Source organism: Phascolarctos cinereus, unplaced genomic scaffold (genome assembly GCF_003287225.1).
Source record: "Phascolarctos cinereus isolate Bilbo 61053 unplaced genomic scaffold, phaCin_HiC Scaffold_9;HRSCAF=440, whole genome shotgun sequence".
NCBI lineage: Eukaryota > Metazoa > Chordata > Mammalia > Diprotodontia > Phascolarctidae > Phascolarctos > Phascolarctos cinereus.
The window spans coordinates 6,399,830-6,427,643 of record NW_027556402.1 but is presented as its reverse complement, the minus strand read 5'-3'; the positions used below and the strand labels follow the sequence as shown (position 1 = coordinate 6,427,643).

The 27,814-nt window shown below is 45.5% G+C and overlaps 1 protein-coding gene and 1 long non-coding RNA gene across 6 annotated transcripts in view; one reads left to right on the top strand and one right to left on the bottom strand.

The window, feature by feature from the left end:
* MYOZ2 (myozenin 2) overlaps window positions 1-16,898 on the bottom strand; it is a 56,011-nt gene extending 39,113 nt beyond the window's left edge. Inside the window, exons 1-2 of one of the 5 annotated variants that reach the window (XM_021008314.2) lie at window positions 16,741-16,832; window positions 15,916-16,003 (exon numbers count right to left, since the gene is read on the bottom strand). In XM_021008314.2, coding sequence (XP_020863973.1) covers window positions 15,916-15,937 — 22 coding nt within the window. In that variant the 5' untranslated portion in view covers window positions 15,938-16,003; window positions 16,741-16,832. Of the gene's footprint in view, window positions 1-2,214; window positions 2,234-3,239; window positions 3,319-15,915; window positions 16,007-16,740 lie in introns of those variants that run through there. The other 4 variants (XM_021008313.2, XM_078148631.1, XM_078148630.1 and 1 more) reach the window with 4 other exon arrangements.
* Window positions 682-27,223, top strand: LOC144455381 (uncharacterized). Its single transcript, XR_013484113.1, has 2 exons — window positions 682-1,120; window positions 10,860-27,223. It is a non-coding gene; the product is annotated as an uncharacterized LOC144455381 (long non-coding RNA).
* The last annotated feature ends 591 nt before the right edge of the window (window positions 27,224-27,814 follow it).

The following is a 27,814-nucleotide window of genomic DNA, read 5'->3' as shown; positions in this document are numbered from 1 at the left end:
TGTGGCAGTCAGACCAAATGGCCTTGGAGATCTACATGAGGATGGATCCATCCTTTCATGGGGACAAGAGTTCACACGTAGCTCAGCAAGGGGACTGGCCAAAGCATGTGTCAGAGGTCATGGCAAGCCACATGGGCCTTGTGGGTCTCCCTTGTGTTTCCTAGCCTGAAATTTCATAGGATCATGGGTCCTTCAAGATATTTAGACCTGTTGTTGCTGAGTTGTTTTCAGTCATGTCCGACTCCTCCACCTCTTTTTTGGCAAAGATCCTGGAGTGGTTTGCCATTTCCTTCTCCAGCTCATTTTCCAGATGAGGAAACTGAGGCATGCAGGGTTAAGTGACTTGTCCAGGGTCACCTAGCTACTAAGTGTCTGAGGCTGGATTTGAACTCATGTCTTCCTGACTTCAGGCCTGGCACTTTAGCCACTGTGCCACCTAAATGCCCCTATTTAGACTTACCCCTCATTTTACAGATAACCTGAGGCCTAGATTGCTCAAAATCACACAGAAATTGAGGAACAGGTTTGAGATCTGAATCCAGATTCTCTGACATCAAATTCTCTGCTCTATGTCCTGCCCGATTATCATCCAGTTCACAAAGTGCCTGTAAAAGTTTGTTTGCTGGGTACAGGAAGTAAAAAGAAGCTGAAGTGCTAAAGGTGGTGCTTCCTGGAGCTCAGAGGAAGAAGAAGGGGAGCATTTGTGCACGGGGCTCCAGGGCATTTGATGCATTTTTAACTGTAAGCGCAAATGCACTCTCCCAGGCTCAGGTAAATATTTATGTCAAAGTTATTGACCTTTCCCTCCTCCTTCCCAACCCCCATTAATCAACTGAGAAAAGCCAGAGTCTCCCACCACATCCCGAGCCATCGCCAGTCATCGGACTTTTGTCCTGCCGTTAGACTTCGGCGACTCTGGAGGAGGGTGAGGCTGACGATTTTGCACAGCTCTGTGTCTCTTAACTCTAACTCCCTCGAAAGTCGAGATGTCACCCTCACAATGTCACTGGGCCCCTTGGAGAACGGAGGATGAACCCCTACAACAGATGCTAGAGTATCGCAACATTCAGGAAGACCTGGATTCGAGCCCCCCATATGCTTCCTAGCTCCGCGACTCTGGGTAAGTCACAGAACGCCTCTGTGCCTCAACGTTCTCACTCACAAAGAGAGGGGGTTCTATTTGACGGTCTCTGAGGCTCTTTCCAGTTCTAAATCTGTGTTCCTATCATCCCATTTGCAGAAATGTCCCTGTGCCTATATTCCCCAGGGGTGACTGAAGACTTCCTCGGCTCTTGAGCTGAGGAGGAAAGCCTACCAGCTTCCCCTTTTCACCCCACCAGGCCAGTAGTGGCTCACGATGTGTTTTCAAGCAAACAAAGCTTTTCTCAAGCAAGAGTCAGAGGGCTGGGAGGGTGGGGAGGTCGGCGGCCCAGAGTCTGATAGAGACATCTATGGAATCACTTCTCTGTTCTTCCAAGGCTTACAATACTACCAGACCATGAAGAACAATTATTCTCTGCAGCTTCCTGTACCTGCAGTAAGGTCCTCCTCTTTTCCTCTCCCCACCTGTACACAATGCAACTGGATAGGGCATCACCATTGGTATGGACTGGGTATGCCACAAAGGCAACGTGGTGCTAGGTGGGCAACCACTGTAACCAAAGAGCTGGACTCTGGTAGAGTCAAGAGATCTACATTTGAACTCTAGCTTTGACCATCAGGGTAAGCTGTGTGGTAGACTGGGAAAGAATGCTGGATCTGGACTCAAAGGTCCTGGGTTCTAATCCCAGTTTTACCACTTACTACCTATAGAACCTTGGACCAGTTATTGACCTTGTCCAGGCTCAATTTTTTCATCTGTAAAATGGGGATGTTCGGTTAGATCATTTCCAAGTCCTAAATCTGTGCTGCTAATTGTGAGCTTTGTGACTGGGCAAATCTCTTCTCTGAACCTCTCCTATAAAATGGGGCTAATTATTAATAACTACCCCGCCTCTTGTGGGGATGCCATTGGGAAAGCATTTTGCGAGTGCCAGATAGCATCGGCAACCACAATTATAAGTCTGACACCAGAATCTGGTGACCATGAATTATAATATGGCTAAGGGATAGAGCTCTGAACCTGGAGTCAGGAAGCCCCTCGTCCAACCTCTGCATTCAAGGCCCCGTGTGATCATGCTCGTTAACTACAAGGGGATTTGGAAAGGGAATTACCATTCTCCCCATCCCTGGACTGACAGATGAAGTTCCTTCTGTCAGAGCTCTCTGTTCACTTTACAGCGGCCATAGTGAAGCCTCATCACCTGGGATGCTGGGATTCAAATGGAGGATCCAGGAAGAGTCATTTCATGGGGCACTGACTAAAGAGAGCAGGAAATCATTTAAAAGGTTTAAATACAAGTTTGACTGTCTATGTGACCTTGGCCAAGCCTCCTTTCCTCTCCCCGCTTCATTCCCCAGTGAGGAAGCTGGACTGGCCTGGAACAGGTTCTCAGCTTGAACTCCCTTCCCATCCCCCAGTGGTACGCTGGAGGCAGCTTATACCAGCTCCTGAGGGTGATTGGCAACTCTTCAGTCTGAGCCAGTGCTACAGATCAGAGCCTGATTTTTTTGTTTTGTGAGTGATGGGAGAAAATGATAATAATGCCAATTAATCTGACAAGTGCATCTTGAATGTGTACCTCCCCCAGCCCCAAGAGATGGTTGTTAAACATTTATCAACACACTCCTAAATCCACACACCCAAATTTCTGGGGGTCAGTAGATGTAGATGGGGAAAAATTACACCTTTATTTTCACTAACTCCTGACTGAAATTTAGCATTTTGTCCAGTTGTGAATTAAACAAAACAAAACATATTATTCTGAGGAGGGGTGTATAGGATTGACAAAGGGGTCCAGGACAGAAGATAGATTAAAAGCCTGTGGATTAGATAATGTCCAAGGTGGCTCAGTGGATAGAGGGCTAGGGCTGGAGTCAGGAAGACCTGAGTTCAAATCTAGCCTCAGACACTTAATAGCACGGCTGTGTGATCTTAGACAAGTCACTTGACTCTGTTTGCCTTAATACACTGTAGGAAGAAATGACAAACCATTCCAATATCTTTGCCAAGCAAACCCCATGGACAGTCCAGTCCACACGGTCATAAAGAGTTGAACATGACTGAAAAACAAAGGTTTTTTCTAGCCAGGACACTGTACAATCCTAGGATCCTATGTCCACCCCCAATTCCTACTTACACAGTTTTACATATTGGTTCCTGGTTGGCCTTTGCTGCAGCTCCCAAGGCCTCCCATGTGTTCCTGGGGCACCTTGGCAGGATCCCCAGGGCGTTCTGGTCCATTACTGTAGCCTACCTACTGCTCAGCCTGGGGCCTTGTGCCTTGACTTCCTTCCTCTGGTTTCTTAGAGTGAAGTGAGTGCTGATGTGAAAACAAACCAAAGAAAGAGCCCCGCACCCCTTGAAGTCTTCGCCTTGACTCCGAGGTTTCTGCCTGGTGTCCCAGGCCCAAAGTGCAAGGTTTTCTGCGCAGTTGCTCTGAGAGGCCAGGGACAGGATGTAAGCAGACTTCGCTGCGGCTGGGGCCAACTGGGCTTCCTTCCTCCTTGGCTGGGAGCCACCCAGCCAGCTCCTGCCCTCCTCCTGCTCTGTGCTGCCATGCTAGCTCATCCTTCCGGGCCCTCAATCCCATCTCATCCTGTGATATTATATCCGGATTGCATAATCATCCAAAATTTATGACACGCTTATCATATAACCAACAGTCACTCCTTACATGGGAATTTACTTTCAAAAAAAGTCTTCTAAGTGAATATTTTTCTCTTCATTTGATGACATATAACAGAGAAACATGGGACTTTGCTTGATCTTACAGCAGCTAGAGAGCTAGAATTAGCTTCCCATCTTTGTACTAGGAGTCTGAGGATTCAGGATGAGTCTTGGTCCTGCTCCTGAGAACTATTAGACCCTTGAACCAGACCTGGGAAGGGCCTTACGTTCTCCCACCTGGTCATGATCTGCCAATCCTAACAGCTCGGAACTCCCGGAGCCCATCCTTGTACCAATCTCTCTCTCCAATGCCTGCTCCCTTACTCCCACCCCCCTGAGTGGCTCACTCTACAGATGAGGGCAATGAGGTCCAGGAGGTGAAATGGCTTGGCTAAAATCACAAGAGTATTAGATGTCAGAAGTTAGATTTGAAGTCGGGTCCGCAGCTTCCAGAGCCAATGTCTCTTCACTGTACCAACTCACTCCCCCTGTGACCTTGAGCAAATTACCTGAGCCCTCTGGGCCTCAGTGGCCTTATCTGTAAAATGGGTGGGTTGGAGTCAATGACTTCTACAATCTCATCCATCTGATAATAGGATTAAGCTCAACTTTACATTGCATGCTAGAAGACAAGTAGCCAGTCAGAGTGGAAAGATCCCTCCCTAGAAGGAAGAATTCCAGTATAGACAGACACTCTCAACAGCCCTGGACTGTTCTCCCCTCATGAGGCTGTCTCCCTTTTTCATTTTTCTAAGCCATGTGGTTTAGTGGGAAGAAGGCTGACCACGAAGACAAGGTACCAGAATTTAAAGCCTATCTCTGACATTATCATCTGTGCGATTGTGGACAGATCACTTACCCTCTCGGAGCCCCTCTTACTCATCTGTAAAATGGGGGTGATGATCTCAGCAATGCTTGCCTCACACGGTTCAGATGAGAATAAGGTAATAGAGTGCCTTCTGTCACTGCTCAGTCCTGTGTGACTCTTCAGGACTCCATTTAGGGTTTTCTTGGCAGAGATACTAGAGTGGTTTGCCATTTTTTTCTCCAGCTCATTTTACAGATGAGGAAACTGAGGCAAACAGGGTGAAGTGACTTGCCCAGGATCACACAGCTAAGAAGTGTCCAAGACTAGATTTGAACTCAGGTCTTCCTGACTAGGCCTGGCCCTCTATCCACTGCACCACCTTACAAATCGTCAAATGCTGTACATCCAGGTATCCTCCTCACGGCTAACAGCCATGCTTGAGGTCCAGGTCTGTGTTATAGCTCTTCCTGTGGTCACTTCAATCCCACTCCCTCTTTTCTGCAGGAGTGCAGCCGCTCGAGAGACCTTCTTCCATCCTCCCTTCCCACCCTCCCTTCTTCCTCCTCTGCTAATTTTTCCTGTCACTTTCTGACCCTTGCCTCTGTTGCTCAGTCCCAGAGGGGTAGGTATGTTTGTGGGCATGAGGGGCATGGGCATGGTTTGGGCAGCAGGGGCAGAGGTCTGGGAGTGCAGCAGACTGGTCTACATGTGCTTCATCCATTCATTCATTCAACAGAAGTGAACATTCATCAACAATTATTCACACTAATAAATGTGCATCACAACATGAATGTGCCGCTAGCATTTCTACAGTGTTTCAAGGTTTACAAAGCACTTTGTTCTGTAAGGATGATTACCCACATTTTGCAGATAAGGAAACTGAGGCTCAAAAAAGTCTGCTAACTTCCCCAGGGTCGCACAGAAAATGCCCAGTCAGGCCAGGACGGAAATCCAGGTGTTTTTCTGACTTCAGTCCTAGCACTCACGAACTCATAGAATTTGATCATCAGAAATGCCTCTGCAGCCTAGATCTAGCCTAATCCATGCCTGAGGGGGATCCCCACCTACAGCAAACCTGACTAGTAGATGCCTTAAAGGATGGGGAATTCATCACCACCCGGGGCCACCCAGTCCATTCTGGAACAGCTCTAATCGGTACAAAACTTATAGAGCCTCAGCTGGGCTCTTTGCAACATCCTCCTGGCTCTCTCCCCTGGGGATAAGCAGAATAAACCCAAGCCCTCTTCCACCTGTGAAGCCTTTAAAAGGGATCCTATTTCCCTCGAGTTTTCTCTTCTCCAAACTGAATGTGAGCAGTTCCTTCCATCGATTCTCACATGACAGAGAATCATTGTATCCACGAGGTCACACTAAATCTCTGATCGTGGAGCGCTGTGTGAGCTGAGAATCACTGAGAGTCCTCCCAGGGCTCTTGGGCTTGATAAGAGGCACCAGCCCCAGGAAGTGGAAGACTCTGTGCCCCAAGACAAGCTGTTTAGAGAGCTGTAAGCCCAGCACCCTGTGCAGAGTGGAACTGCAAGTGTTGTTGTCAGTTGGGAAGGTGAGGACTCTTCCACGGCGGGGGGGGGAGGGGGGGGGGGTAGCGTACACCTCAGGACCACAACCAGAGCACCAGGAATCAGATCTAGGGCCAACCACTGCTGAGCTATGCGACCTCAGGTCAGGGCCCTCTACCCTCTATGCCTCTGCTCCCTACAGGTACAAAGCTCTCAGCCTTGGAGCTCTCCAGCTGTTTTCAACTCAAAGTCCTCCATGAAATAGCCTGCACATTTGAGTTGTCTCTCAAAGGATGGGTAGGAATTCAGAAGGCAAAAAGGCCTGAATGAAAGTCCAGGGTAGGAGAGAAAGCAAAAGTGTCTTAATCTCTGGCCTTATGGCCTAAAGCTATTTAATAATAACCAGCATTAATGTAACTCTTTAATGCGTGCCAATCACTTCACAAATATGATCTCAGATTATCCTCGTAATAACCCTGGGAGGCAGGTGCTATTATTATCCCCATTTTACAGATGAAAAAACTGAGATAGGCAGAAGTCCAGTGATGTACCCAGAGTCACACAGCTAGGCAAAGTCTCGGGGGATTTGAACAGACTCCTAGTCTTGTGCTCTATGCCTGTGTGCCACGCTAAAGTCGGTGTGGAAGGTAGGCCCCATTTCTTTTCTATAGCTGCTTTGTTGTTGACCAGTCATTTTTCAGTTGCATCTTTGTGACCCTATCTGGGGTTTTCTTGGTAAATATACTGGAGCGCTTTGCCATGCCCTTCTCCAGCTCATTTTACAGATGAGGAAACTGAGGCAGACAGGGTTAAGTGACTTGCCCAGGGTCACACAGCCAGATTTGAACTCAGGAAGATGAGTCTTCCTGACTCCATGCCCAGGGCTCTATCCACTGCACCACCCAGCTGTCCCATATAGCTGCTTACGCAAGACTAATCACACTTTGAGTAATAGTACTGATTCTGATCAGTATGAGAGAAAAGCAGGTAACAGAACATGAAGCCAGCCTGGAGTGTGTCCACGTATACCCTGACAGCCTCACCTGGAGGTGCACACACACACACACACACACACACACACACACACACACACACACTCACATCCTTGACCTGTCAACAAAGTGGAGTGGACAGAGCTGGAGTCAGGAAGACCTGAGTTCAAATCTTGCTTTTGATTCATGCTGCCTGTGTGACCTTGGACCAATCAATGAACCCTTCAGTGTCCATGACAAAAGGAGCCACTCTCCATAGTTGAGGGCGTTTCTTTATCCTGGGAGTTCCCTCTGGCTTTGAGATCCCAGGTCCACTTCCTCTCCCTACCATGATGACATGCTAATAGAACTTAACAACATGCCAGAGAGTGAACCAATCACCAGTATTAGTCATAGACCATGATCCAGCGACCTGAGAGGCTCCTTCTCCGACTCATTCATCTTACAGATGAGGAAACCAAGAGTCATAGCAGGGTTGTGATTTAGCCCAGGTCACCCTCCTCTCTCAGTCATACCTACTAGGTTAGAAAGTACAGAGGACCTTGGTTGGAATCGTGCCTCTTCTTTCTAGCTTCTTACTGCTTCGTCTGATCTTAGAATCCCCATTCCTCTTTCTGGGTTTCAATTTTTTATTCAGTTGTTTCAGTTGTGTACAACTCCTTGTGACCCCATTTGGGGTTTTCTTGGCAAAGATCCTGGAGTGGTTTGCCTTTTTCTTTCTCCAGCTCATTTTACAGCTGAAGAAGCTGAGGAAAACAGGATTAAGTAACTTGCCCAGGATCACATAGCTAGTAAATGTCTGAGGTCAGATTTGAACTCAGGTCTTCTTGACTGCAGGCCTGGTGTTCTATCTACTGTGTCACCTAGTTGTTCAGGTTTTCATTTACTCAGTTGTAAAAAGAAGGGTCGGGCCATCTTTTAACTTGAAAAATTATGAAATTTTACTGAGGTAATGCCTGAGGTTCCCTGAAATTTCAGCTCCAGTCCTGTAATTGGTAGGCAGAAGAAATTCACTGCATTTCACCATCATAGGAAGAGACCACCCTGCTTCTGACACCCGTTATCTGTGTGACTGAGAGCTAGGCTTCCGTTTCTATGCCCTTAGACAGCTTAGTCAGTCACTAAACATATCAAGTGCCTGCTGTGTGCCAGGCACTGTACTAAGACCTGAGGATACAAAAAGAAGCAAAAGGTAGCCCCTGCCCTCACGGAGCTTACAGTCTAATCTAATAACTTGTGAAGACAAGAACCCTAGCGGTGTTGGTGAGGAGTCAGTGAAGTGGGAGCCATGATGAATTGAGGGTCAACAAAGCCAGGTTTGAATCAAAGCTCTGCTATTTCCTACCTGTGAACAAGACACTTCACTTCTCTGGCCTCCGTTTCCTCATCTGAAAATGAGAGATAGGAGCAGATGGCTTCCTAGGCCCCTTCCAGCCCTAAATGTATGAGTGTATGAGACAATCCTTACCAGTTCCCATATTGAAAATACCCCATACCTATGAAATCACAGATCCTACCCAAACAGTAAATAAGGCAGAAACCACAAATTTCTGTGGCAATCAGAAAAAGAAAATCACAAGGCTGGTTTTCTGATTAGTGGGCTAAAAGAATCAGGCACACCAATTTCTTTAAAGATAAGGACTTGTAGAATTTGGGATCTGAATGGGGAAGTAGAGGTGACCTGGGGCAGCTAGGTGGCACAGTAGACAGAGCGCTGGACCTGGAGTTAGGAAGACAAGTTCAAATCCAATCTCAGACACTCACTAGCTATGTGACTGTGGGCAAGTCACTTTAACTCTGCCTTCCTCAGTTTCTTCATCTGTAAAAATGAGCATAATAGTAGTATCTGCCTCCTCCTGTTGTTATGAGGATGTTGAGATGATATTGGTAAAGTGCTTTGCAAACCCCAAAGTGTTTTCTAAATGTTAACCAGGACTTTTTAGTTAGTAGTCCAAAGCCTTTCATTTTATATATGTGAGAAGTTAAGCATGTTGCTTGAGGTCACACAGCTAGTTAGTGACAGAACCGAGCCTACAATCCGGGGCTGCTGACTCGTAGGCCAAAGCTCTCTCCATCACACCAGGCAGCCTGTTTGATTACATAGGAAGGACTTTGTTGGGATAACCAGCTCTCTCCAGGTAATGGACAGTCATAAAAATGAGCTGAAAGATACTTTTGTGGGCTTACGTAGGAGGAAGCAAAAATATCTGCCTCTCCAGGCCCAACTCACTCACTTAGGTGAAGCAGCTCTGCACAGCTGGACACATCTGCACAACTCTGACTGTATACAGCTTTATTTATAGCTCTGGATGTCTACATATCTATAGTGCTGGATTGATAGAGACAGACATATAGATAGGCAGATGGAAAGATAGATAGATGGATGGATGGATGGATGGATGGATGGATGGATGGATAGAACAAATAGATAGATGGATAGATAGAGTTAGATAGATAGATAGATAAATGGATGGATGGATGGATGAATAGATAGATGATGGATGGATGGTTAGAATAAAGATAGAAAGATAGATTGATAGATGGATGGATGGATGGATGCATGGTTAGATAGAATACATGAAGATACATAGATGGATGGATGAATAGATAGATGATAGATAGATAGATAGATAGATAGATGCATAAATGGATAGATAGGTAGATATGTGGTCATGGGACCTTCAGTGGGGACAGAGCCAAAGAGTGAGTCAGTCATGAGTCATAGGTTATAGTCACAGAGCTAAAGGTGAAGTGAGTTACCCAAGATTGTACTCCTCATAGGCTCGAACATCATAGATAAAGACTATTTAGTCTAGCTTTCTTGTTTTACAGATAAGGAAACTGAGGTCTGGGATAATTGATTTGCCTGAAGTCACATTCCTCATAGGATGTTATGATGTCATAGACTTAGAACTGAAATGACCATGTGGGGATTCTTAACTTTTTTGTGTGTCATGGATCTCTTTGAAAGTCTGGTGAACCATGTAGATCCCTTCTCAGAATAATGTCTTTAAATGCATGAAGTAAAACACAAAGGATTACAAAGGAAGCCAATTATATTGAAATACAGTCATCAAAACATTTTTAAAACAAGTTCATAGACCCCAGACTAAGAACCCTGGATATAATCTATTATTTTATATTTGAAGAAACTGAAACTTAGTGTGTATGAAAGTGACCTGCCCAAAGTCACACAGATATTAAATGTCAGAACCAGTATTTCAACTCAGAGCTTCCTGACTCTATGCCCATCATACCACACTTGCTGCCTTGACCTGACCTTTTCACTTACTGATTTTCAGCACACAGTGACATCCACTGCCCCTGTGACAGGTTTGGAGAACACTTTGTAACTCTCAAAGGGTTATGGGAAGGAGATTCTCATTCCTGGCAGGGTCAGGGGCCCCATGTTTGTGTAAGAGAACATGGATGCAGCCTGGTATGACTGGGAACATCCAGGATGGAAAGAAGAGAGGTCTGGCTTGACTCAACCTCCCCAGGCTGGTGGTGGGGAGAGGAGATTGCGCCCCTTAGAAAGAACCAGAAATCAGTGCTGTGAAGACACATGTGACTCTAGAGTGTTTGAGAAAGGAATTTCACATAAGAATTCTGAGAACCTTTTACCCTCAAATCTTCCCCTTTTTAATAGCTAGAGCTGACCTAACGGCAGGTAATATTGATGTCAGGCTGTGAGGTTTGCAAAGCCCTTTACAGACAGAATTGTGTCTGTAAACTGTGTCCCTGAGTTTCAGGGCATTTTTTTCTCTTCACAGAGAAAAGTTCAAGAATCCGGGACTCTCTGCACTGAAAGAGACCTCAGAAATCATCTCATCCAAGCCATGTTTGGACAGAAATGCCCCCAGCATCATGCTCAGTCAGTCTCTGCTCCAACATCCTCCAGTGATGGGGAAATCACTACCTCCGAGTCAGACAATTTTTGAATAGTTCAAACTGTTGGGAATTTTTCCTTCTGTTGAACTGAAAACTGCCTCTGTATAAATCCTTACATTGCTTCTAGCTTTGCCCAGTAGAAAAAGTTTAATTCCTCAACACCTGAGAGTCCTTATGGTACTTGAAGACAATGACCCTATAACCCTCAAATCTTCTTTGCCCAGGCTCAACATCGCCAGTTCCTGAAGCTAGTCCATGGCCCCTGGGTCCCTCCATGAAGTGTCTCTATTGGAACCTGAGGGCTAAGTCAACCTTCTCCTTTTATAGATGACGTAGGTGAAACCCAGGCAAGTTAAGGGCTTTGTGCAATGCCAGAGCCAGTCCTATTTCTAGAGTACCATGATACCTCCCTTCTCAATTGCCAGCATTTAGAACTGACCATACTACTTTAGCTATATTTCTTTTTCTGTTGTTGGGTTATTTCAGTTGTGTCTGACTATTTGTGACTTCATTTGGGGTTTTCTTGGCAGATAATGGAGTCTGCTATTTCTTTCTACAACTCATTTTACAGATGAGGAAACTGAGGCAAACAGGGTTAAGTGACTGCCCAGAGTCACATAGCAAGTGAGCATCTGAGGTCAGATTTGAACTCAGGAAGAGGAGTCTTCCTGACTCTAGGCCTGGCACTCTATCCACTGGTCTATCTAGATGCCCATAATATTTCTTTTGGTTCCAATGAATTTAGCCCTAATAAAGGCTACTGCCAGTGAAGACTCCATGGCTGCACCTGTCCTGACCTCACCTGCTCCTCATGCCTATTGCTCAGGTCTGCCCAGCCAAGGAGACTTCTAGGGCCCTGCAGAGGGACAGCATCTGTTGTGAGGAGAGCTGGCTTTGGGCCTCTCGTCCAACCCCCAGGGCACCAGAGGCTCTCTTCCTCAGACTCCAACCTTCCTGAGAGGGGTCACGACTTTTGGTGGGAGCTCATGTATGTGGGCAATATTCTTTGTCACCCATGTAGGGCACCTTCCTAACAGACAACAGTGTGCTCATCATTGTAAAAAATGCTGTAAACACCCTTAAATTATAACCACAACACCAACTTCACAGGGTATGCCCTTTGTAGGGTGCTTTGCAAAGCTTCTAAAATTGTTGTTATCAGCTATATAGGGTTTTTTTTTTTGTTTGGGGGAGGCAATCAGGGTGAAGTGACTTGCCCAAGGTCACATAACTGGTCAGTGTTTGAGAAGGATTTGAACCAGATCTGTCCTGACTCTAAGACCAGCCCTCTACCATGAAGGCCATTCTCAATATCACTGTGAGGTAAGTGTCTACTGCCAGCACAATTATCCCCATTTCATAGATGAGAGAACCAAGTCTCATTGAGGAGAAGTCATTTCCTCAAGGTCACACAGCTGCCAGGAATCAGAGCTGAAATTCAAACTCAGGTCTTTGCTGCCTGGGCTTTCTCTTCCTCTCCAGCATGCTACCCCTCTATCCTTAGAAAGCCAGTTGGCCCCACAACAGGGCTGCACTGTGCCTCCTCATCGACCCTGTCTAGCCAGCATATGTTTCTGGAAAACACAACTCAGTTCGGGTTTCCCAGAAACCACTGGGGGTGACACCTTCTTGGCTGAGAGGAAGACTTGGTTTCTACATTGCTTTCTACCATTTATTCATTAGCCTCTGCTGATGCATGAGAGAGACAGAGAATGACAGAGAGATAGAGAAGGGAGGCAGGAGAGAGATACAGAGAGAGAGACACACACACAAAGAGAGACACAGAAAGAATGACAGGAAGACAAAGAGACAGAGAAAGAGACAGGGACAGAGAGAAGGGAGAGACAGACAAAGACACAGAGAAAGAGAGAGAGACACACACACACACACACAGAATGACAGAAAGATAGAGAAGGGAGGGGGGAGAGAGACAGAGACACAGAGACACAGACAAAGAGAGAGAAAAAAACAGACAGAGAGACACAGAGACAGAGATGGGGGAGACAGAGATAGAGAGAGACACAGAGAGAGAGAAGGAAAGAAAGAGACAGAGAAGGGGGACAGACAGAGTCAGAGAGACACAGAAGAGAGACACAGAGAGAGACCCCGGGACTCCTCCTCCTCAGAGCTGAGCTAGGGCTCATCAAAAATCCTAGGTGTGGCAGCGTGCCTCCAGGGCTTTTCTGGAGGAGGAGGAGGCCCAGGATATAACAGAGGGCATCCATTTTGGGGGGAACCAATACAAGGCATCATAGGCTCCCAAGCTAGAAGGGAACCTACAGGTTACCTAGTCAAGGATGTAAAACTCAAGTAGAAATAGAACAATATATAAAGACCTTTTTTTGTAGGGGGAGCAGAATATTGACTTAGAAAACCACATCAAAATATGATCTATGTTCTATTGCATTTTTATCTATTTTGTTAAATATTTTCCAATTACACTTAGTCCTTCAGTGTCTGACCCCTCTGATCCAGTCTAATCCCTCAATTGACAAATAAAGAAACTGAGGCAGGGAGAAGCTCTTGATGTGTGGCAGGCCCCACAAGCCCAGGTCCTCTGCTTCCAAACTCAGCAGTCCTCACAAAGCCCCCATTTAGCCCTGGGCCCCTCTGCCATGCCCTTTCCCAAGCACAATGCAGAGAGGTTGGAAGAGGAAATCCGAAAGGAAAGGGAGGAATCAGCCTTTTTCTGGAGCACTGCAGCTATTTTCTCTGCTGGGCGAGCAGGACGTGTTCTGATTGTCCCCGGGTTATCAGGAATAGTTAACACTCCAGCCAAGGCACAGCATGTGACTGTGTGAGGGACAGCTGGCCAGCATCCCGCCAGGCCCTCCTGAGCCAGGTCCACCTCAGGAGCCTGACTCTATGTCAGGCCCTACAGCCTTCTTCTTAGGGTTGTTGGACACGGGCTGGCTTCCCGAGAACATGATTCATAAATCATTTAGATCTTGGCCATGGAGGAAGCTTTCTTCCATTCCTAGATCTGTCTCAGGACCCAGAACAGCGGCAACCCTAGCCTGCGCTTTGGCCCTTCATGTCAACACCTGGGAAGGACCTACAGTTGTTGATAGATTTGTTTAGACTGGGGGGATTTCTGATTTTGACACCTGTACCTCTGGCTGCTTGGAAATCGAATTGGAATGGTGAGATGCTTAGACATGGAACTGACTTAGGACCAAACTCGGTCTGGACATTGGACTCAGTGGGACATGCTCAATCAGGGGAACAAACCACCAGATGACTTTCTTGTCCTAGGAAGGACATGAAGAGAGGGCAAGGACAATACCTGCACTGTGGGGTCCTAGAGATTCAATTCTGGGCTTGGACTCCAGTTCAAGCTCACTTTATCCTGGGCTCTGACTGGAGCTCTTCCTTAGAAGGATGAGCTGGGAGCCTGGGAGCCCTCTCCTGATTTCATCAGACTCACTCCACAAAGTAAAAACAAATTCTTCAAAATCAGACTCTTCAGGTAAAACTATAACCTATGTTCTCAGAATAATAGCTGAAATTTCCATCATGCTCTAAAGATTCCAAAGCACTTTCCACATATTATGTCAATTGAACTTTGCAGACAACTTAGTGAAATAAATACTGAAGGTATCATTATCCACATTTTACCTCTGACACACAGAGAGGCTAAGTGACTTGCCCATTTTACAGAAGAGGAAACTGAGGCAGGGAAAGGTTAAATGATTTGCCCAAGATAACCCAGCTACTATGTGTTGAAAGCAGGATTGAAACCCAAGTCTTTCTGATTCCATGTCCAGCCCTCCATCCACTACCCCACATTGTCACATCTAAGAAATATCTGCTTGTATTATTCAGCTTGCTTTATGAAGAGCGAAATGTGAAGACATGGATCTATTAAATGATGTCCTTGTCTTTTCCTAGAGATGTGTAAAGGCTCATGTGGGAGAATGAAGCTACTTAGGTTTCCTGAAAATCACCAGGAAGATACTGGAAATGCCCAATCCTTCTCTCTGGTATCCAAACATGTGCCCGACCCCAACCAGGAAAACTAGTTATTGCATGAGCTCTGAGGCTGCCCTTCACCAGTCATTGACCTAACTTTTGCATTGACAAGAGGATAGAGGAAGCAGTTTGAGGGGGGGAGAGTTTAAAGAGGAAAAAAGTGAAACTGTAAAACCACAGGATTTTTCTAAAAGGATTAATAGGTTTGAGTCACATATAATAGAGCTAGAATAGACCTTAAAGGACAGCTAGTCTGACCCCCCATTTTACAGATGACAAACCTGAGACCCAGAGTAGTTAAGTGACTTGCCCAAGGTGCTACAGGTATTTAAGGTGGGATTTGAATCCAGGTCTTGCTAACTCCAAAGTCAAAGCCCTGTCTGCCAGGCCATACTGATATGATGAATCTTTCCCTGTTTTCAAGAGGATAGCATACAGAGACAAAACTTCCTTCCGTTCCCAAGTGTCTGAGTGCTTCAGTTAGGAAGGCAAGAATTGATAAGACAATGAGATGCAGGGCAGGTGAAATGGGAGGAATGGGAAGCCAAAGAAACTCCAAAAATGCCTCAAAAGACAGAAAGAGATGAAAACTAACCAACCCACCCCAGAGATGAGCCTCTTTGGGCAGCCAAGGATGACAAGCTTTTCTAGGACCTCACCCAACCCAATGCAATTAAGAGAACTTCAGATTAAATTCTGAACGGCAAGGCAGGCAGAATGCCCCTCAGCTGTCCCGTGGCTCCATGCCTTTGGAACAGTTGTTCATCTGGAAATAACTTTCCCATGAAAAAGGACGACTACAAAAGGCAGAGGGACTTGGCCGTGGGCTCTACCACCCCCCGACTCCAGCACCGAGGTTATTTATGACAGCATGACCAGACACAGCGATTGGAGGGAAACAGAGTCAGGCGTGTTAGGAAGGATCGGAACAGTGTTAGGTGCCCCCCCCGAGGACCGGCTTTCTACCGTTTCCATGAATTTCCTTCATGATTGCTGCCGCTCACTTCCTCTGCTTTTCCGAGGTGCTGGGTGTTAATATTCCACGGCGGCTTCCCTGCTGAAAGAGAAAGAAACGCACACAACAAGGAGAGATTGAGCCCGGGTGAGAGGGTCAATCTGTGGCATCCTTCCCCAGCCACCATCTCTGAGCATCAGTCCATCAATAAGCTTTTGTGCCAGGCACTGTGCTAAGCACTAGGGGCATGGAGAAAGGCAGGAACAGCCCAGCTGCCCAGAGCAAACGCTCGTTCTAACAGGCGACAACATGCAAACAATGTACATGCTCCATGCAGATGGTGGAGGGAGATGACAGGAGGTCATCTCAGAGGGAAGGTGCTCGTGGGGGGTGGGGGCTGGGCTGGAGGTCTCAGAGGCATTATCCGCAGCCCTCGCTCTGCATCCCTGTCTGACGACAGGCACCGACTGATGATGGCTCATGGAGCAAAGGGTCCTCCTGAACACAGGTCCATCACACACCAGGCCACTGCGAAGTATTCAAGAATCCACCTCCTTTCCCCACCCTCCCATTGTTTCTTCCTTTGTTTGCAATCCGTGATTCATTGTATTCTGCCTGTCACTTTGTCAGTTCTCCTAGCACCGACAGCACTTGCATAGATTCTAGGACAATGCCTGAAGGAGCAGTGAGTTGCCAGTGAACCAGAGGCTGGCCTTTACACCTGGGTACCAGCCACCTGCCATGAAAAGAAAGGAGAATGCCCATTTCTGAGTGACAAGGGGGTGACTGTCTCTCTGGAAGACCAGAACCATGATTTGGAGAAATGTTCTACTCACCAAGTTGTCCAATCTTGTTTTGCAGCAAGGAAGAAGGCTGGCCAATGGGTGGAGGTTTGGGAGTCGGAGGGATATGGATGGGGAGCTGGGTCCAGGCAGCTTCTATCCTTGTGCTTGGGTCTGCATGGTACCTCACACCAACGTGAAGTGAGGACTGAGCCTCTCTAAAAAGACTGACATCCAGCTGACGTCAAGTAGCTAAATATAGACCCGCCCTCTTGAGCCCCTCCTCTTAGCCTGTTGAAAGACGAGACCAGAGAAGGATTCCATCGCCCCCATTGTGTCTCTGGATTCATGGTTTATGATATCCGTCTGTTCAACATTCATCCTGGACTTAGACAGTACCTACTGTGTGCCAAGCATGAGGCACTGAGGCCAACTTGGAAGAAAGTCTAAAATGTGTATCTCCAGGGACGTACAACAATTGGTAGCTAGGGAACCCCCCCAAGGCACCTTGAAACTGGGGATCTGTTCTGGAGGACTCCCCTGTGAGAGAGGGGTGGAGGCCAGTCCTCCAACGGAAAGGAGAGACATTATTGACTCATGCTGTTGACTGCAGATGACCCAGCATTTACCCTTGATTCTAGTTAGATGTGTATAAAGGGAGGGACATCGGCAAGACAGATCTCAGCTCGCCCACAGAGTTGTCTTCCAAGCAAAGTTTCACTCCGATGAGATGGCTGAAGTCTTAATGGCAACACATATGATCAGCCACTGCAGGCAGACTGTAAGCCTGGGGAGGGTAGGGGGCTACATCTCCTTCTGTCTCAGTATGTATCGTAGCAACTGACCCAGAGCTTCACTCACAGGAGGTACTCAGAGTCAGGATTTTTTGAGCTGAATGGACCTAATCTAAGACTAAGACCTTCTTCTCCTAGTCTTCCAGAAGTATCACATTCCAGTTAATTTCAGAAACACAAAGGAATTTAAAGCGATGTCGTATTCAGCTCTCTGACTCTGGAAAAAGCACAAATAGAAGAAGTTTCCATTTTCTGGGGCCATCTTTAAATAATGGTACCTCCACATAACTTATAATTGTGCCCTCCAGTGGTTTTTGCCCCTTAGATGTGACCAACATTTAAATCTATTTTTAATTTTTTTAACATTGAAATCTAAGTAAGTATGAAACAATATATCTTGTGCCATCCAATTTCTTATTGTTGGTTGGTTGCTTTGACGGGAGTTACTTTTAATTTTTCAAGGTGCATTGTTATTCATTTGTTTACTTTTAGCTCACTGTGTCCCATTCCCTGTTATTTCTCTGGTTTCAGATATATTGTTTATCCTGAAGAATAAAAAGCTGGACTCCGCTGATGGCCTGTTCAGTCAGACACTGTGTCCAGTCTTTGTTGGAAGGCACCTTCTCCCTTGAGCACAGATCAATTTTTTAGCTTGGAGAGCTGACCCATGGACCCAGGAGAGGATAGAATGCAGGGCAGATGAGTTTAGCAGGACAGGAAGAGCCAGGCAGTGAGAGGTAGGGTGACGGGAGGAAGAAGGGGAGAGGAACTTCTCTGGCAACATCCACATAGAGCCTTTGCGGCCCCGTGTTACACTGATTTAGGGGTGCAGATTCAGAGATGGAAAGGAGCTCCCAAGCTCAGTGTACAGAGGACCAGAGAAGTTAAGGGACCGATTGCCCCAAATCCCACAGGAACTCAGTGCCAGGGCCAAGTTTTGAAGCCTGGTTTTCCGAATCCAGGGCTGGTATCCCTAAGGACCATTGCCTTCAGATGATCCAATCCAGAAGACAGCTTCTTCTTCTTCTGATAAATGGAATCAAAGTGCCTAATACAATTTCACGGGCACTCAGGGATGACCCTTTTGTTATTGTCATGTCCAACTCTTTATGATGCATTTTGGGGTTTTCTTGGCAGAGATGCTGGAGTTGTTTGCAATTTCTTTCTCCAGCTCATTTGACAGATGAGGAAACTGAGGCAAACAAGGTGAAGTGACTTGCCTAGGGTCATACAGCTAGTAAATGTCTGAGGCTGAATTTGTACTCAGGACTTCCTGACTACAGGCCCAACACTCTTTCCACTACACTACCTAGCTGCCTTAGGGAAGATGATAACATAGGCTGAAGGATGCCTGTCTTTCTTATCTCTTCCATTTAGAATAGTCTACTTGCTCTCAGCATATACCCTACTCCTTCATCTATCTTCACTACATTTACCATCCTTTCCATCTGATCTCTCCACTGTTCTCTCATAAGGGTCAATTTTCAATTCTACAATTGATCTGTACCAAAGGGGTTGGACTTCTTCCAAGTAAAAGGCACCATCAGGCAGTGATGGAGAGCTGGCCATCAAGCCATGGGTCACCACTATGCCTATGACACAGGCTAGCTGTGTTATAAAGCATGGAAAGGTCACAGAATTTCTTAGACCCTCAGTTTTTTCATTTATAAAATGGAAATTACCATAATAACTCTAGTACTTACCTCAAAAGTTTGTTATGAGAATGGATGCGATTATGTGTGTATTTACAAGTGTATTTATACATAATGTATGATAATCCAATGTATTGATATTTATACCAATATATTAATATATAATATATTTGTAAATATATTAATGTCAGCATGGCTTTATTAAGTATCTACTAAGAGCCAAGCACTATGCTAGGCAGATATTTAAAAGTACTATTAGCAAATGTAGAAGTTACTAATTAATAGGTATCTTTTATTTTATATGATCATTTCTGGACCTAACCTATTCCTTCCACACCCACTGTCCATGACTACAAAGAAAGACAGTTAAGCAAAGCCAACCCACACAATGACTAGATCTGATCAGTTATTCAATATCCCACACACATAGTCCCTCCACTTCTCTACTGAAAGGAGAGAAATATGCTTCATCTGGTGTCCAGGACCAAGGCTAATCATTATGGCTACTCATGCCCTAGCCTCTCTGCTGACTTCCAAACTTACATCCCCACTATCTTTAAGATGTCTCCAACTGGATGTCCAGTAGATGTCTTAAACTCAACATGTCCAAAGCAGAACTTATTATCTTTCCCCCTAAACTCTACCCCCCTACCTTCCATGTTACTGTTGAGGGTAACACCATCCTCCCAGGCTCTCGGGCTCTCAAACCAGGAGTCATCTTGGACTCCTCACTATCTCTCACCCCCATATGCAAGCTATTGCTAAGGCCTGTCCACTTTAGCTCTTCAGGATCTTTCAAATGTGGCCCTTTCTCTCCTCTGGCACAACCCCCATCCCCATGTAGATCCTGATCTCCTGGGCTATTGCAATAGCCTGAGGGTAGGTCTGACTGCCATCCTCCATTCAGCCAACCAAAATGATATTCCTAAAATGAAGGTCTGACCTGTCTCTCTCTCTCTCTCTCTCTCTCTCTCTCTCTCTCTCTCTCTCTCTCTCTCTCTCTCTCTCTCTCACACACACACACACACACACACACACACACACACACACACACCCCACCTCAATAAACTGCACAGGCTCCCTATTGCTTCCAGGAGCAAATACGAGATGCTCTGTTCAAAGCCCTTCATAACCTAGCCTGCTCCTAGTCTTCATTTACCTTCCTCCCCAAAATGTACTCTTCAATCTAGTGACACAGCCCTTCTGGCTGTCCCACAAACAAGACCATCTTTTTCTCAGCTCTGGGCATTTTCTCTAGCTGTCCCACATGTCTGGAATGCTTGCTCTCCTCAACTCTGCCTACTGATTTCCTTGGCTTCCTTTAAAAATCCCATCGTTTACCAGAAGCCTTTCCCAGCCCCTCTTAACTCTAGTGCCTTCCCTCTGTTGAATTAACAGATTATCCTATAATTATAACATATAATATAATATATATATATATATAATACATAATATAACACATAATATAACATAGTAATTAACTATTTATCCTATAGATAGCTTTTGGTACATATTTGTTTGCTTCTTGTCTCCTCCATTAGATTGTGAGCTCCCTGAGGGCAGGGACTGCCTTTTGTCTCTTTTTGTATCCCCAGCTCTTAGCACAGTGCCAGGAACACAGCAGGTGCTTAATAAATGATTATTGACTGGCTGATTCATAGTTAGACTTCCTTTTAGACCAGTTTTCATATACATTCTTGTGATGATTATCCTGGTTCATCCCACTTCACTTTGCATCAGTTCACAAGTGTTTCTCTAAATTCCTTATACTTGTCTTACTGTATAAGAATATTCCATTAATCCATATGTTATAGTTTTCTTAATCATTCCTCAAGTGATGGACCCCAGTTTCTTGTTTATTTAACAGCTGTTTTCAAACCCGTTAGTGACCGTATTGGGAATATTGGGCCATGGGCATTTGAGACGCTACTGTAGTTCTAGCTATTTAGGGCTAAGCTTGGCTGCCTCTCCACCCAGCTCACCATTTCTTCAGGAATAATTGATACTGAACCAGACAAACCCCAGAGGGCCCTTATAGGATCGCCCAAACAAGATGAGCCTGTAATGATCCATAAAAAGGGAACATTTTGGAGCTCATGGGGAGTTGGAAAGATGAAGCCAGCTGGAAAAAAACAACCATCAAAAAACTCTGTGGTGTTTTCGGGTCTGTGTTTGCCTGACTGTGTTTACTGTCTATCTTGGGGCCTTGTGGGCAGCAGATGGATTAAGGGCAGATCCGGAGAGACTCTGGAGGTGGGAGCGGGCTGCAGGGTGGATAGACAACATGCTGGTCTTTGTTCAGACTCATGGGTGAGCTCAGGGCCCAGCTCCAGCAGGACAGCTGCTGACCACTGCCCAGGGACACGTCCAAGTGGCCAGGCGCTGCCTTACCTTTCTTCAGGTCTTCAAATATGGAGCTCAGTCTGGCGGGAAGGAATCTTGACAGAGGAGAAAAGTCTCTTGGTGAGACCAGAGAAACTAAGGCAATGACAAGTTCGCAGATAGGGAAGCTGACTTTGGAAGAATAGGAACTGAGTTTTTTAGTACTTCATAGTTTGCAAACACACACCTATATAATCTAATTATAGCCTCAAGAGGAGCCTGTGAAGCAGCTGAAAGAGATGTTATTATCTCCATTTCACGGAGGAGGAAACTGAGTTTGAAAGCAGCAAGATGGCTTGTCTGCAGTCACATAGAAGCCGAGAGTCAGAAGCAAGATTTGAACCCAAGTTCTTCCTGATTGCAAGCCTGGTCCTCTGATCCCTGCTCTTAATTCCGTTTTCTTGAGGTCAAACAAAAGCCCAGTCACTTTTTCTACATGACAGCCCTTCAAAAACTTGAAAGCACCCATCACATTCCCTGCAGAGTTCTTTTCTGCCCATGAAACACGCTCTGGTGCTTGAGCTCTTCCCTGTATGAGGCAAAGGGAACACATACATATAGAGCCCACTCCATTCCAAGCACTGGCTAAGCCTTTTACTATCTCCTTTAATCTTTACAATAAGCCTGGGAGGAAGATGCTGTAACTGTCACCATTTTACAGTGGAAGAAACTGAGGTAGGCAGCTGTTAAATGACTTGCCCAGGGTCACACAACCAGTATGTGTCTTTGGCTGGATTTGAACTCAAGTCTTCCTGACTCCAGGGACATTGCTCTATCCTCTCCACCACCTAGTTGACGTGGTTTGTATTATTTCCCTTGCTAATAACAGCTATTCTTAATATATCACTTTAGAATTTACAAAGCACTCTACACATTTTAGCCCATTTGATTCTCACAGTAACCTTGTGAGGTAGGTGCTATTATTATCCCAATTTTACAGATAGGGAAACTGAGGCAAAGAAAATGTTATGTGACTTGCTCACGGTTGCACAACTAAGTAAGTATCTGAGACAGGATTTGAACTCAGCTCTTCCCAGCACTCTACCCACTGTTCCTCATTAGTTATTAGTTGTTTCTTCCAGAGCTTTTAGTCCCTGGGTGGAGCAGGCAGGGCCAAGGAGGGGCAAGAGGAGCTTAAATCAGGCTTTCTTTCCTCCAGGGCTATTTATTTTGGGGTGGGGGCAGGAGCCCAGTGTTTGCAGGCGTTGCCTGGCCGGCTCTCTTTTCACACATTTCTCCTTGGTGGCTCCTCAGAGGGAGGTGCAGCCACTCCTGTTGGCATCAGGCCTTCTTCCCCATCAGCTTTTCCCATGGCATGTTTTTCTGGACTGGAGTATTTTCTAAAAGGCCTCCCCTGGGTGTTCTGCCTCAGCTGTGCAAATACTGGAGATTGAGGTACTAGGCATTAACAAGGTGGGACATATGTGGCGTGGATTCCCTATGGCTCCTCCCTTTCTTCATGTCAATACCACTCCACAGATGTATCATCCGGGACCCTTGGAGACCTTGAGCTCCAGCCCTGGACTTGCCCACCTCCTCCAGTTTGTAAAGAAGGCCTCCCACTGGCCTATTGCCATCAGCCATGTTGTTCTGCCCACTTTTTTGGATCGCTGCTATTTTAACTGCTCTTGGGGTGATGGGCCAAAGTTTGCCAGACCTTGTCCACATACCCATAGCCCACATCAAGAAAGGAAGTGAGTGTGATGGAGAAGGGAGCTTGGTTAGAAACTACAGTGTTCCAGAGCATGTGGCCAAAGCAAACTAGTAAATCCCTTGCCTTGCTTTGCTTGTAGAAAACGGGCATTCGTCCAGGAACTTGGCCTCATTTCCTCCGTGAGCTGCAGCCAATCTGTATTTTTCCCCTCCTATCCTGAAGCCGTTCCTTTTCCAGGTATCTCACCTACAGGAAATTCTGCCCTCTCACCTACTGCACAAGGTGAGGCAAATTAAGTGAAGCTGAGGAAAGACAATCATGAGATCTGTGAAAGGCAGAGCATCAGGTGGTTTGGTGAGAGAACCTAGCAGCCCTCTAATCGTGCTTCAGCAGAAAAGACTTCAAGGCACGAGAGAGAGCTCTCCAGGTATTTGAATGGCTTCCATGGGGAAGAAGAATTCCATTTCTCATTCTGTTTTGGCCCTGACAAAAAGAACCCGGAGTGTTGGGTGGCTGAGAGTCAATGGAATAGAAAATTTAGCAACAAGAATTTATTAAGCAACAGCTATGAACCAGTCGGTGGTGCAGGTTCTAGGGCATCAAAGACAAAAATTCAGCAGTCCCCGGTTAAGAGTTCTTGCACAGGGAGGCTGTGTCACGGGTCAGGCAGACACCATCTTAATTCTAGCGCCTTTCCTCCGTTCATTATTTCCTATGTATCCTATATATAGCTTGTTTGTACACATGTGTTTCCTTGCCATCTCTCTCATTCGATTGTAAGCTCCTTGAGGGCAGGGACTGTCTTGGCCTCTTTTTACATCCCCAGCACTTAGCACAGGGCCTGGCACTCAGCAGAGACTTAATAAATATTTATGGAGTGACGATTGAACTGCTCCTGTGGTTTACAGTGGGGGAGAGACACCCTGAGAAACCTTAGTCAAGACTGAAGGGGTGTTGAGGGCCCTGCCTTGGACAACAGGAAGAATTGTTGTAGATGGAGACCAGTTCTGAAAATCTATACAGTACCTGGAGGAGCAGATCAGCAGATCTGAAGTGCATTAGACTCTCAGGATCTTGGGAGATTGAATCAATGAGGCAGATAATTAAAAAGAAAAAACTTTATTACATATAAACAAATGTTCATCAAGGCAGGCAGGTGTTGTTTTCCTGCTGACAAAGATGCATTCAGGTTCATAACAATAGCCCAAATGAAAACAGTCTGTCAGGTCCAAAGCACACTCCCTTCTCAATATTCCATTAATCTATATATCATAGTTACTTAATCATTTTCCCCAAAACAGGCCATGACTAATGGCTTTGTATTGCTTTATTTAAAAAATATGTATTTATGTATACCCACATGATAATTTTATTTTTCACTTTCCTTCTATGTATTATCTCTATAATACCTAATAGATGATCATTTTGCTTTTTTACTAAAATAAATATTTGTTAACATCTGCTGTTGTTACATCTCTTACTTTTCCAGATGTATCTCTGTCTCCTTACCCCCCACCAACCCTTACAACAAAGAATAAAAAAGAGGAAAGCAGTGGTTCAGTAAAACTCCTCATGGGGTACCATCCTTTGTTTGTATTCCAGTTTTCTAGAGCTCAAACTAAAAAATTCAGAAAACCAGAATTTTTCTATTAGGCTATACAATGATGTTTTCTTCTCTTCTGCCTTAAACCGTGCCTGGGTCTCTGCTACCTTTAAAAGCAAAAACAAACAAAGATTTCATCTGACCCTGCCCTTCAAGTGATGATCCCCTTCCCTCCTTTCTTGCCTCAACTATTGCGACAGCCACCTCTGGTCTCTCTCTCCAAGCCATAATCCTCACAATTACCATATTTTCCAAAAGCACAGATATCTCTTGTTCGACAAACTCCAGTGACCTCTAGGACCGAACACATGCTCCTTTGTTTAACATTTAAAGCTGTTCTTAACCTGCCTCTAACTGCCTTCCCAGGTTTAGTCCTACCCTTGGTGCTGTGCTGTTGTAGACCCCTGCCCCATTGGAAACCTTCTCCACTCCTGTGGCTTCAGTTGGCATGGGGTGCTGGTTGATTCTCGCCTCCACTGGTGACGTCTTGTTTGCATTCTAGTATCCCAGGTCCAAAAACCTATCACATATTTCCACTTGAGTATCCTGATACCATCTCATGTATCAGGATGATACATGAAATGGATCAAAATCATATCTGATAAGGAGCTCTTCTCCTCTCTTTTCTGTAATCTAATTTACGTAAAATCCACAGTAGCAGCACTTCTGACATTCAACTCCCCCTTTCCACCCCAATGGCCACCATCTAAAGGATGGGCTTCCACCAACCAACCTTTCTAACCTTATTGAGCATTTACTCTACCTCCCACACTGTGCAAACCAGCCAAAATGTCTTCTCTCTGTTCCTCACACACGATTCCCCATCTCCCACCTCCATGCTCTGGCAATCCCCTGCGCCTCCTTACTTCCAACTCATAGAGGAGAATCCCATTCTTCTTTCAAGGCTCATCTGTAGCCCCAGCTGCCATATGGAGTGTTTCTTTTTTTAAAAATGAAATTTTATTTTATTTTTGAGGAAGCAAGAACAACAAAACTCCTGTTACAAACATGTATAGTCAAGTAATACAAATTCTTGCTTTTGCTATGTTAAAAAATGTTCCAGTGTATCCTCTGAATTTATTACCTCTTTACCAGAAGATAAGGAACATGCTTCATCATGAGTCCTCTAAAATCAGGGCTGGTTATTGTGTAGATCAGAGTTCCTAAGTCTTCCAAAGTCAATTGTCTATATGACAGTGTTGTTATTGGTAAATTGTTCTCTTGCCTTTGCTCGGCTCACTCTGAATCAGTTCGTATCAGTCTTCTCAGCTTTCTCTGTGAAGCTTTTCTAGATTTCCTCAACTTGCTAATGCCTTCACTATCAAAGTACTTTGTATTTAACTATTTTGTATTGATTATTTTTATATTTATCCATATATGTGTGTGTATACATACATATATGTGTGTGTGCGTGCGCGCACATGTGTGTGTGCGTGTGTGTATGTATACATGTGTGATTGGGGCTGGGGGAGCAGATTAGCCAGTAAAGGGTCCATTCCTTGTGATGTGACCAGGGAGCTCTGTCTACTGTCAACTCAAATGGGGATTTTAGTGAGACCATCTCTAGAAGTGTGGGATGACATGTGATGGATGGGCCCCACCCCCAGTTTAAAGCATACAATGTATTCTATGACTCTCTTGTCATCTTGTTTCATGGTGAACAAAATTGGTTATTGAACTAGAAATGCAAATGAATGCAATAGGCTTTGATGAATAAACTCCAACTCTTTTCTGCCTGATTATAAGTGAGGCTAGTGGGCAGAGGTGGTTCCATAAGCTTCATCTCCCCACCCAGACCACGTGATCTTGCATGCAGAGTGTTACCATTTCTTCTGTTGTGGTTGTGTGTCTTCTTTCTTGTTGTTGTTCAGTCATGTCCAACTCTTCTCAACTCCATTTGGGGTTTTCTTGGCAAAGATACTGTTCACTATTTCCTTCTCCAGCTTATTTTACAGATGAGGAAACTGAGGCAAACAAGGTTATGTGACTTCCCCAGGGTCACAGAGCTAGTAAGTGTGTGAGGCCAGATTTGAACTCAGGCCTTCTTCACTCCAGTCCTGGAACTCTATCTGCTGCACCACTTAGCTACCCCTTCTTTTTTTCTCCTACATGTGCAAGCATCAGAGATGGAACTGACCATACTGTGACCTTCAAAAGAACCATCCAAGGTCTAACTACTGAACCCAGGAAGAATCTAACCCTGAGGAGCAACCAGCTTCAGGCCAGTCAAGACTCTGTGTTCTGAAAGCAAGACAATATTCATCCACTGGCTATGCAGCACCCGGAAGTGAGCTCGGTGAAGCAATGTTTATAGCTGCCATTTTGTCATCGAGTGTACATTCTCCAGGGATCGAGGTAGTAGGAGACAGGACATGCCTCTGGTGCCTGGGGAGATGTTTGTCCTTCTGTTCTTGTGATATCTTCTCAGTAAATATCTCTTTGTAAAAGCTGATTGATGATTACTCATGCTTGATTGATGGAAATTGCTTATACCAGCTATCAGCTGGTACTGAAGAGGTAGTAACTGGCATTGCCAAATAATATTAGAGCAGTAATCATTGGTGATGTTGCTGGGGTGGGGGTGGGGAGAAGAAGCACCAGCATGGGAGTGTGAGCCAATAGCATTCAAAGAATGTCACAGATAACCCTCGAATCCTTAGGGGACGTGGAACAGATAGCCTTGCTCTGGAGACTCCACCTCTCAAGCCATTTCTTGGTTTTGCATTTTGCCCACTCTTTATTTGCCCAGCTTGAACTTCCTGGAGGGATAGGGTGGGGTGGGGGAGTATTCTCCCCTCCCCTCTGGTCAGAGTTAAACCTCCCTCTTTTTAGTCCAAGTAATTAATTCATGGAACAACATTAAATCAATTATTATTTTTCCATTGTGCAGCTAATTTATTCAGTGGCCATATGCTTTTTTATGGGCCCAAGATGTCATTGACATGGACGGCCATTCATGTTCATATGGTAACCATGCACACCTTCTCATACTGTGCATTTCTCATCCACGTTCCGCTCCAACCTAAATCTTCCATAGAGGACC